This window comes from Acanthochromis polyacanthus, chromosome 19 (genome assembly GCF_021347895.1).
Source record: "Acanthochromis polyacanthus isolate Apoly-LR-REF ecotype Palm Island chromosome 19, KAUST_Apoly_ChrSc, whole genome shotgun sequence".
NCBI classification, from domain to species: domain Eukaryota; kingdom Metazoa; phylum Chordata; class Actinopteri; family Pomacentridae; genus Acanthochromis; species Acanthochromis polyacanthus.
The window spans coordinates 4,492,927-4,505,163 of NC_067131.1; the positions used below are offsets into that span (position 1 = coordinate 4,492,927).

The window sequence follows — 12,237 nt, forward strand, 5'->3', positions numbered from 1 at the left end:
CGACACATCATGAAAACTGCTCAGGATTGGACCGGGGAACAGTCGAGTTAAGGTGTTAAGGTTTTACACTCTCCAGATTAAATCTTATTGAGCATCTGTGGGATGTACCAGGATAAACCTCATCTAGGTAGATCCCACCCTGCAACCCACAGGACCAACAGAATTTGCTGCCACCATCCCGCTGCCACAGGACATCCCCAGAGGTCCTGAGTCCATGCCCCTGAGTCCGAGCAGGCAAACATCATGACCACCTGCCTAATATTGTGTTGATCCTCCTGATGTGGTCAAAAATACTCTGAACCATTGGGCCTGGAGCAGAGGACCTCTCAGGGTGTCCTATGGGGTCTGGACCAGGACGTTGGCAATGGATCCTTTGGATACTCTGGGTTGTGCAGTGGGTTCTCTGGGAATCAAACTTGTGCCACTGCATCCTGTTGACACTTGATCATAATGAGGTCTAGGAAGTCTGGAGGTCAAATCAACATTTTGGGTGATTGTCATGTTCCTCAAGATGTTCCTGATTGTTTGAGGTTTTTGCGATGTGGTGGGGTGCATTGGACCAGTGACATTTAGGATTGGGAATGTTATTTGAGTGACTAAGTCTCATCAACATGGCTGCCAAAATTCAATGTTTTCCAGCAGAACACCACATAGAACCAATATGATCGATGTTTTTCACTTCACCTGTCAGTGGTTTTAATGTTGCGGCTGATTGGTGTATGTTAAATATCATTTTTTATGAGCAGGTGAACCTGTTATTCATAACTAGTCTTCTTCATTAATAAGGGTGACTATAACTGAATATGTAAAACAGAAATAGGAGTGATTAAATTAGGACGTTTCCCTCTTGTTTATATGAGATCGACTGAGATTGATTCTTCTGTTTTCTTAATCTTTCATTGTTTAAGTGTTTTTATTGTCCTCTAAGGTCCAAATCTTAAAGCTTTAGTAGTTTTTGTTTTCCAGACTCTGCTTCAGGTTACTGTAGTTACCTATTAAGTTAGTAGATAGCTGTTAGCATAGCATTAGCTGCAGTGAGAGAAGCTAGTTTCCTGGTTTGTGTTTCTTGTTCAGTTTTTGCTGCTTGAGAGACGACAGACAGACAGAGGAGGCTGCATCAGGTCTGAAGTAGCATATTTATTTTACCAATAAAATACAGATAATTAAAATCAGAAAGAAGCCAAATATCGGCCTCGATAATCGGTCTTTCCCTGGTGTCAGTCTAATGGATGAGGTGATCTTCGCTGCTGCCAACATCCAGACAGACGTCTTGAAAGTTATCCCTCCAGGCGATGAGCTTTTAACACAACATTTCATCTTTCAGAGGGCGTATTTATTGAAAAACGAGTAGAAAACCGGTCCCCTCTTTTGCGAAGAGGTTTACAGTCAATGAGCATCAGTGATGAGGAAGCAGACGGAGGAACAGCAGAGTCTCCTGCAGTGACATCAGCCCATTGTGGCCCGACACTCAGTGGGATCTCACTGACCTCCTGTCATCCCTGAGGTGCGCTGCTTTGCATCTGGATAGTGTTTCAGGAATGTTGTCGCCCCCCTACATACCCCTCTGGCCCTCTGGTGAAACCTAGCAGTGTGTCGGCCCTGTTCCTACGCTGAGGGATGGAGTTACGCCTCCTTTGAAGGCAACAGCTTATTATGTAACCAGACACCATTGTTTCACAATCACAGCACACTTACTGTGGCTCGGCCTCCAACAGCACCGCTACAGACGTGCAGAAACACACACGTATGTATGCATGTAAAGCACACTGACTTTGTGATCTGAGTTTTGAAATTTGTACGAACACGAGCAGAGAATTAAACTCGTGCTTTTGCCGGACCACAGTGGCTGCAAACCCCAGAAATTCCTCCATGATTCCGCTGCCAGAGACCCGATCGGACCACTTTACAGGCCACAGACGAAGTTTACTCATGTTTGGCTGGAGGCGAGCCAGGATTTCCCACTCTCGATGTGACGGCGAGCAAAGTAACAAAACAAAAATGCCTTTTTATGCTTTTAGCCTGTAGTGCGAATACAGTGCCACAAGGATCTGTATTTGTGCTGAAGCTCGTTCTCTCTTTTAAAAATTTACGAGATGAAAGATCTGGTGGACTATCTCATGAGGGCTTTTGTTCAGTAAAGCAAACACTGAAACTCATCTCTGTTTATGGAATTTTAAGCAATCACAATAACAATAATCCGTTCTTTTAGATATATTTAATTAACCCTCTGCACCCTGAAAAGCTTCAAGGTGTTTCATTTGTTTTTTTGCTCACATTTTTAGTCACTGTTTGCTCATTTTTCACTGCAATATGAAGTCCTGCACCTCTATGGAAACACAGAAATCATGACTCGAGGAAGGCAGAAAAATAATATTTGATTGCACAAAATTTTTTTAAACTAGAATCAACATGTGCAATATATTTCCAAGTGCCCACACATGTTACCATTTACTGGGAAAAAATGATGGCTCTGCACGCTATAGATATTTCAATATATATGTTTTTAAACCTGTGCAAACATGACATTTTTCACACTCTAGAAAGACGTTTTGCCATGCGTAATGTATCTTCTAACTACTTGCTGCTCTGTTTGCCATTTTTGAGCATTTTGAGCATTTATTTTTATTGATAAAATATATTTTATTGTCCTCTCAATCTCCCTAATCAATCATTTTTCCAATTGTCCACCGGTGTAACCAGTCCTGGAAAACAAATAAGTAAAACATCATTTAACTACTCAGATTTTGAAAAGGTTTTCATTCAAAAAGTTCCTGAATTTTTGCCACATGACTGTTGGTCTCAACTAAGCCACCAAGTGTTTGTAGGATGAACAAAGAACTGCAGAATATTTTGTTCTTTGCAGAATGTGGTTAGTTTAAAGTGTTTATTTTTGGTGCATTTTACTAATGAGACTTATAGAATAAATTGATCTTGATATTTAACTATTTTAAACTTACATTTGGCTATTTTTCTGATGGAACGTTTTGTGACACTTGAATCACTGAAGAACAATCAAAAAGTTGAAAATCCAGCACTTTTTCTTATTTTTACAGTTTCTTGCTGTGACAAACAGTGGAGTTTTGGTGTTTTTTAAAAAAACAAACAAAAAAAAAAAACAATATGCTTTTCAAACCTGCCGGCAGGTTTTGGGGTCCAGAGGGTTAAATCCGAAGAATGAAACATTATTTACATGTGTCGATAAATTTTAGTAGTAGTTGGATGTAGTGCAGAATTTTGAGTTTTTAGATATGGCTATTTTTTCCAGTTAAGCTGTTTGCCACAGATGATTTGATCAAAGTGTGTTGTAAAGTTTAAGATCAGACAAATATTTGTTTTTTTTTTTACAGTTTTTCACTGTGATAAACGGTGTAATTTTGGTGATTTTTAAAAAATGATAACATGGTTTTCAAACCTGTCAGCAGGTTTCGGGGTTCCGAGGCTTCAATCCAAATAATGAAACACTGCCTACATGCGTCGATAAATTTTAGCAGTAAGTAGTAGTTGGATGCCGTGCAGAATTTTGAGGGATTTTTTTTTTTTTTTTTAGAGGATATGCTCCGTTCAAACCATTTGTTTTTGGTGAAGTATTAAATAAGATGTGTAGGATGAATTGATTTTGTTTAAATATTGCAATTTTTAACCTTATATATGGCTATTTTTATAATGAAACTGTTTGTCACAGATGATTTGATCAAGGTGTGTTGTAAAGTTTAAAATCAGACAAATATTTGTTTTTTTTACAGTTTCTCGTTCTAATAAACAGTGTAATTTTAGTGATTTTTTTAAAAAAGATAATGTGCTTTTCAAACCTGTCAGTAGGATTTGGGGTTCAGAGGGTTAAATCCAAACAATGAAACACTACCTACATGTGTCTTTATATGTGTTTTATTCCTTTTAGGAGGAAGCAGTTTAGTCTAAATCTCTTACATGATTGGATGACATGCCGTCCCCAGGTTGGGCATCCCTGCCTGCCCTGGCAAGCCTTAGCTGGGCCCTCCAAACAGGGGCCTGTGAGCCCTGGGCCCCTGGAGCTCTGGCTGTTAGCCAAGGCTAGCGCTGCTCCTGCTACCTGCTGGGCCCATCAATCCGCCTTTGTTTCCCTTGTGTCACACTGTATTATCCACACAAAGGGCCCAGCGACTCGCGCCCCCACAGCCCCGCTCTGCCCGGAGCTGGCATTCCCTAAACTCCCTAAACTCCCCTCCACCGCCACCGCCATCGCCGCCACCACCACCTCCACCCCGAGCTGAAATCCCATGCACCACCACGGTTCACCACGGCACCTCAACCCCCCACTTCCTCCTCCAGGCGTCCACCGGGAGCTGGAGGTGGCTCCGGCGCTGGTGGCTGCTCGCTAACTTCCTCCATTCACGGCTCCTCTTCCGTCCTCTCCTCCCTTCGCTTCCTTCGCCTATCCCGAAGTGCAGCACCCGGGCTAGGCTGGGAGAGATCCCCTTTCAGCCTGTTTTCATGACAGAGTCAAAAGGGCGTGTGAATGGGGCGTCCGTGGGAGCTGGACTGTGTGAGGCGCGCACTGGTCTTCATGCACAGTAGGGGTTGAGCGGAGCCCCCCGGCCCTTTTCTATTGCCTGTAATCTCATTTGGCCTCCCCTCTCCCTTTTATTTGACTGAGGAGCTTGGACTGCTCACACTGCCCATTTCTGCCCAGATTCCTTCCCCTCTGACACACAGGCTAATTCATTTCCAATCAGCAGACTCGCTCACAACACCCAAACTTCTACCTTCATAATTAGGGGCCTTCAGCGGGACACCTGCGTCTGTTGTCTCCGACGTCGGTAAACCACGCTCGCATGACGCTCCTGATGGATGTCTCCAGTATATCAGCCGTGCTTGTCAGGTTTTTGCTGATAGATTCACCGCGATGACCCCCTTTCATGTACCAGAGTGTAAACAAGGTTGGGGCGCAAAAAAGAAAAAAAAAACAGCCACCGATGCCGAAGACAAATGCGATATTGAGGGAAAAGACGGATGGAAGTTGGATAATGTGTCAGTGCACGTACCTGCGCTCATTTCTCACAGCAGCCAGGAAAGGTGGATATTATTGTAATTGCCCCAGTTAGTCGTTTGTCAGCAAAAGCCCAGAGAACAGGCAGTGCCGAGCCCGAGGGCGGAAAACTGTTAAACTCCACATTTTGTAACAGCTTGCAGTAGCCTTAGTGGTGCAACCTACTTTTCACAGCTGCTTGGAGATCGTTTTAATCTCTTATTTTATTAATAAAGTAGTTTTATTTTCATTTCAACCCCTCTAATAACCACCGAGACGTTTTTGGATGCACCAGGGAGACCAGTTTTTTCCAGAATCTGGTTCATTTAGACTATTTATTTTTGCCTAATTTTAAAACAAAAGGATTGAAAACACTTATTTTAAATGAAACATGTAAAAAAAAAATGCTAATTGATATTGATGAAACAGTGCTATTTTAACAATACATTTTAATATTTTTCCCAACAGAACTTTTTGTCATACTTGATTCAATGGAGGACCATCGGAAAGTTGAAAAATTTCTTCTTTTTTTTTCCATATACAGTTTCTTGCTGTGATAAATGGTGCAATTTTGGGGATTTTTATTGATTTATTTTTATAATAGTGTGCTTTTTTTAAATTCTGAGGGTTAAATCTGATTAAATAGATTTTAAGGAAATGACAGCGTTTTAAGAACATGCTTGGATATATTTTCCAAAACAGCAGTGTTTATCATACTTGATTTAATGAAGGACCTGCTTTGTCAGTGGAAAATTTGACAGCGGCTCTCATAAATAGTTTGATTTCAGCAATTTTTAAAAGAAAGATAGCATACTTTTCACACTCTTTGCTGGGTTTTAGGGTTGACAAGGTGACACAGCTTGCAGTAGCTTTAGGAACTTTTTACAGTTGCTTTTGGAGATCGTTTTCGGATCAATACTGGACTGAACGTCTACCTTTATCCAGCACGGGGCCGAAGATGGCCAGGTTGTCCTTGATGGTGGTGCAGTTCCACCGGCGGCCCCTGAACTGGTGCTGGCACTCCTGGATGCCCAGCTTGACCCCCTCGGCGACGCTGGGCATGATCTCGATGTAGTTGCGGCAGAATCGCAGCTGCTTGGGCACCAGGCCAGGAATGGAGCCGCACAGGATGGGTTGGGAGCCCAGAGACGAGTACTGCTGCCCCAGGGCCAGGGACCTGTGTCACAGAGAGAGGGGGACGCATTCAAGACCTGCAGGACAAAACCAGCCCCACACGCTCTCATGGACTGGGACTAAAGATAACACCCAACACGCATCATTGCAAATAAAAAACACACTTCATTTAGCGCACATTGAACCAAACTTTCTCTTTTTGTAATTGCACTTTTTAGGCTTCATATCAATCACTCAGTCAGACCTCGTTCATGTGGCACCTCTCATTCAGGTTAGCTCAGTTCAAAGCGCTTCAGAGATGACTGATCAGCCGACAACAAGACAGAACAAGTGCAGAATAAAGCTAGATTTTGGAAAAAAGAAAAAGACATAATATTGAACCATGGTACGTTTATTTGGCTCTGGCTAAGGCACACTGTAAATCATTTGAATTCTAATTAGAAGCTTTAAAAATGTGAGTTCAATACATGACTATGGAGGTCAAGGTCAACTTATGAGTCCTGTAAATGAGCCAAATCGGAGAAAACAAGTTCAATAAGCGTATATTAAGTTAAATCAAGTAGTGGTAGCAGCCAGATGTGTTTTCTTTTTATACTTTCCATGTCTAAAATGTTTCTTCTTCATTTAACATCATGAACTTACAGTCACAATTGTTGAAAGCCTTTTTTAGTCCATACAAAGTCAGTCTAAAGTTAATTCTGGACTAAATTCAATATTAAACTCGGTTCATATTGAAATTATTTTGATTGTTATGCAAAGAAATAGCCATAACCTAATTTTACAAAGAGACGCAGCAAGTTTACATTATGTCTGTTTCTCGAAATTACATAAAAAAACAAGACCAAACTCTCTAACGATGCATCCTGGGAAATCTACTTATACGCTAGTTTTGTTTCCTGTAAACTTAATTGAATTGGTTAAATGAACTTTCAAGTGTTCGCTCACTGAACTTCAGTAAAAATGCAATATAAAAACTCCTTTTTTTACAATTGAAAGTGATCTGAAAGTAAAAATTAGACATTTTTGTTTCATTAATACTGAAAGCAAATGGAGAAAAATATCTGGTTAGATTTTGTAATATTCTTCAACCAAAAATACTCATATTTATTTCATATTCTGCCAGTTTTATACATGTTTTTGTTCTGCTGCTCACTGTGTTTAACATGTAAGCACATTGGTTCTTTTGCTAGAATAACAAAAAGTTTTGCAGAAAAACAGATATGTATATTTTTCTCACATTGTCCCACAACTCAAGTGTCATTTTTACTGGATGTGAGAAGTGAAACTACTTCATTCGCTGTACAACTTTTTGCCCTCCGCGAACTCAAACCCCACAACAGCTGGAAATGATGGTGACCTGCCAGTGAGGCCTTGGCGAAAAGCAACCTGCTACCGTGTTCATTAATCTCACTGTAAGTGAAGCCCTGTGACAGAACAGTGATTCGTACTTGAGAGTTTTATTGACTTATCTGCTTAATGTAGTTTATACTAAGAGCTCTTGTTTATTTTCTCTCCTCGTTCTTTTTTTTTCCACCAGCAGGAGGGAGGTAATAGGCCCACTTCAGGGCAGGGATACAAGCTATTAGCAGTGACTTTTCAAAGTGTTCCCACTTGTTAGCATGCACAGATCTGCTGATCTAACAGATAACACAACAACAAACCTGTCTACTCCGTTTGGGAAAAGCCCCCTCGCACTATTTCAACTGTCTGAAAACACCTGCCCCTGCAGTTCCAGCATCAATTTGTGGTTTTCCTCTGGAGCTGATGTTTTAAGAACGATAGCGATGCCGATGACGGACGAAAGTGAGACACGTGAAGCTCTGCACCAGAATGCTGGAGTTGATGGTCTAATCAGGGATTAGTCACTGCAGCGAGACAGCCGGGATCGCCTTGTGATGCCAGGGAACCATTATAGTTTCATTCAGGTAATTAATTTTAATTGCTTTATATTTCATTTGAAATAAGAGAGAGCGAGAAAACAAGTTTGCCATGCCCCGTGTTTTGACATGCTTTCCGTGATGACAAGCTCGAACAAAACTGTTGCTTCCAGAAGCTGCAGGACATTTCTTGTTTATTCCTCTCTGAGATTACGCACACACATTTATATATGAAGGGTTTGGAAGCAGAATGGTCTGACACACTTTCTGCTGTCTTTGAGGAAAATGACTTCAAAGTGGGCTGCACAGTGGTTAGCACTTTTGCCTTGCTGCAAGAAGATCCCTGGTTCACGTCCCGGCTTTCCCGGGATATCTCTGCATGGAGTTTGCATGTTCTCTCTGTGCATGCGTGAATTTTCTCCGGGTACTCCGGCTTCCTCCCACAGTCCAAAAATATGCTGAGGTTAACTGGTTACTCTAAATTGCCTGTAGGTGTGAATGTGAGTGTGATTGTGTGTCTGTATATGTAGCCCTGTGACAGACTGGCGACCTGTCCTGGGTGTCCCCTGCCTTCGCCAGAGTTAGCTGGGATATGCTCCAGCACCCCCCATGACCCTAGTGAGGATAAAGCGGTGTATAGAGGATGGATGGATGAATGGAATTCAAAGTAATGTTTTCAAGGCCCAAAGTGTCACTACATAGCTGCTTCTATGACTTCAGCTATGTAGTTAGGATCTTTTTATGGCCATTGCTGTGTATTTAGCTCTTTTTGTATTAATGTAGCTGTTTAGTTAGCTTCTCTCTGTAACTTCAACTGTGTAATTACCTGTTGTTCAGTTACTTTAGCTGTGCTGTTAGCCTCTGTGTATGCCTTTAGCTGCATTATTAGCTTCTTTCTGTGGCTTTGGCTATGTAGTTAGCTTCTTTCTAGAACTTTAGTTGTGTTTTTAGCTTCAGTCTATGACTTTAGCTGCATTGTTAGCTTCTTTCTGTGGCTTTGGCTATAGTTTGCTTCCTCTATAACTTAGCCACATCGTTAGCTTGTTTAATGACAAACTGTGTAGTAAATGTTTTTCTGTGACTTGAAGGATTTGAAAGCTGTGTGGTCTAACCCACTTTCTAAGGTTTTTGTGTTCTCAAGAATGGTCTAACATCTGAAGTGCCACTGTTACGCCATATGTGGGTTGTGGGATTAGAACACTTTGCGACTAAAATCTACACCAAAAAAATTTTACATTACAGATGTGATATAAAACTCAGTTTGGATGTTTTGTGGGCTATAAACATATTTTACAATACATGCATGTGTTTTGAGCGTTTCTGCAGCTTCGCCAGCTCCTCTCCGCTCGGACAACGTGGCGCTGGAGGCCATGAGAGGATCACAAACTGAACAATTGACGCTGATCAGATCAGAGCGCCACTCCAGGATGACCTCAGGACCCCCGCAGGGTGCAACCCAATCACAGCAGCCACCGACTCTGACAGATGAGTGCAGCGCGGCGCCCCACCCCGACACAAAAGTCAAGCCATTGAAGTCACAGCAGAAAAAAAATCCCCCCTTTAGATAAGTTCACAGCTCATGTGCGACACCAAAACCCTTCCCCCAGCCTCCCAAAAAACCTTCCACCCCGCCTGGGCTGTTTTTGATCTCAGGTGAGCTCCCAGGTATCAGCGCCGGTTGTTTTGCTTTTACAGCTGGGTTTTTATGGAATATGATGATCCCGCAAATCGACTCGTGTTTTTGGCGTGAGTGACACTGATACACAACAAACAGTTCTCGGGTAACCTCCAGCATGTGTAAAGCAATAAAAAATCTATCAAACGCTGCTACACATAGAGCCTCTTCTCTTTCATATCCATCTCAACCTTCTGTTTTCCCATGCAGGGTTTGTAATCTGATCATCAATCTCTCTTCATGTCCTTGTCTTGAGTTTACCCGAGCGAAAGGAGCCACATTAGCTCATCTGCCAGTCGCAACATCACTGAGTTCAAGTGTTGCTGACTTCACTCCGTCTGGTGACTGAGTGACTAAGGACCTTTAATTACACTGTCTGCTAGCTCGGTTGCTGCCCATTAATCTCTCAGACACGGGATGGACCCGACTGGATGATGCTTTGCTGTGCATTCAGACCACCATGCCAACTTTAGCTGGGCTGCTACGCTACATGCCCACCGCTCTGACAACACCAGGCTCTCTGATGGAATCAATTAGCAAACCGCATGAGACTTTGTGGTGGACATAGCATGTTTAGACTGCATTCCATGGATCTGCCAGCCTATTTGTCTTTGTTTGCAGAGGATGTGCCTCGCTTGATCCGTACGGACAGACGAGATGAAAGGGATATCTTTTTGGCTAGGTGCTAATGAGAGTCTTAACCCGCGAGGCGCGTTGTGCAAACAGACGCACACGCAGACGCATGCACACCAACCACATGTGTGCCATGCTGATCCTGCCTGCTCTGCCTCACTTCTCGGAAGCTACGAGCGACGTGTCTCGGCAGCAGAGACCTCCAGAGAGGCAGAATGCCGGGGGAATCCGCTGCAGGGAAGGAGACGAAGCAGCCGAGCAGCAAAGCGAACTGCAGGGCTTGGCAGGTGCATGCTGGGGCATGTCTGCGTGGGGCCTCTGCCGGCCCTGGGGGGGTTTTACGGCGTGGTTGGGGGTTTTCTCAGCATCTAAACTGGGTTGATGTGAAAGTATGATGGGCCACTGGAAACCACAGAAATGAGGCAGAGGAAACAAAGGGATTCCACCACACACCTCGCTTAAAGAGTGGAAATTCATGCAATCAAGGCTGTAGCACTGTCAACAAAAACTTTCAAACTGGGCCACTCCCAGCGCAGCGAAATCACGACAACAAGCTTCAGAAACAGCATCTCCCCCGTTTTGTTTCACAGCTTGAGTCAAAGGGTGAGTCAAGGAATCTCGCACTGTCAGAAATATGTTGCAGCTGCTGTGGTGGGAGGTCTGCGTTACAGAGTGCAGCACACATGAGCTCACTTTGTGTGACAGCAAGTAAGAACCAGGTGACCCTCTGAACCTGTTGAACACAGCATGACCTGACCTCACTGGCTTTAACCTGTACACAAGTTCATGACTAGAGTGCCTTACGAGTATTTTAAGGTCATTTTCCACTGCAGGGCTGTTTTAGGGTGGTCCGAACCTCCAGCTACAGGTGTGGTACCTTACAGGGATAGAAAAAGTGCCCGCACCTGGGTAGCAGCCCTAAAAAACTACTGCACAGGACTTAATGCTGAATCGTTACACGTGAAGAGGACGAGGATGATTTTTCTGCCCTTTTGATGTCTTTGTCCAGTGTAAAATCCACCATTAAGTCCAAAAGAACAAACATCCAGTCTTGTATTTCCTTGTAGAACTGAAGTTAAGTTCAGTGACTACTGTTTGTTGTTGCTTTGACGCAGCTGGTTTGATGCTGCAGTCGAAAGCTTTCACTCTATCTCTCATGGAAACAAGTTCTGTAAGATCTGATTACCTTCTTGTAAACACTTGTGGCACCTGGCACCAACCTCAAAAATCACCTTTACCATCTCAGGAGTGCTGATGTCCAAGTCTTTTTACCTCATGTGGCAAATAAAACAACGTCATGAAGAACTGCCTACGAGATGCCATGTTAATTTAAAGTCAGTTTAAAGATTGTACAGAGCAAGATCCACATTTTCTTGGACCTTCTCCTAAACCTTTGGTATAATAACTTCAGATAGTGAAAATAATATAATAAAGATGGTACTACAATAAAAAGTACTAAGTTATGCTGCACCTCTGTTGCCTAAAAGAACTTTCATCTTACCATGAAGAGACCGTCCTCTGAAGTTTTTATATAGGAAGTTATTTTGTGCAACACATCCCAAAAACATTGAACCTCTTTTAGTTTTCTATCTAAGACTAGCCATTTTAACACTTACTGGCTGAGTCTGACCAACTAGAAGTACAATTACAGGAAACAGTGTCATTTTGAGTAGCAGTAATTACACTGTGACAAGTCAGAATTTTTATTCCAGGTATCTAAAATATATTAAATATACTACAAACAACAGTTACAGATATCTGTAATTCAGTTTCGTATAATAGTTGCAGATATCTCAAACATAATTTTGACTAGTCTGAACTGCATAATGTAAGGCTTTCCATTGGATACTGGTCAAAAAAGCATTTGTTAGCAGAAATAATGGTGACTGATATGGTGAATAGGGTTCTAAGAA

General features: G+C 42.5%; 1 protein-coding gene across 1 annotated transcript in view; it reads right to left on the bottom strand.

Moving 5' to 3' along the window:
- Positions 1 to 12,237, bottom strand: part of wnt3 (wingless-type MMTV integration site family, member 3) — a 29,693-nt gene that overhangs the window by 8,521 nt on the left and 8,935 nt on the right. The window contains exon 2 of the mRNA XM_022218794.2: positions 5,941 to 6,182. Within this exon, the coding sequence (XP_022074486.1) occupies positions 5,941 to 6,182 (242 nt within the window). The remainder of the gene's footprint in view (positions 1 to 5,940; positions 6,183 to 12,237) is intronic.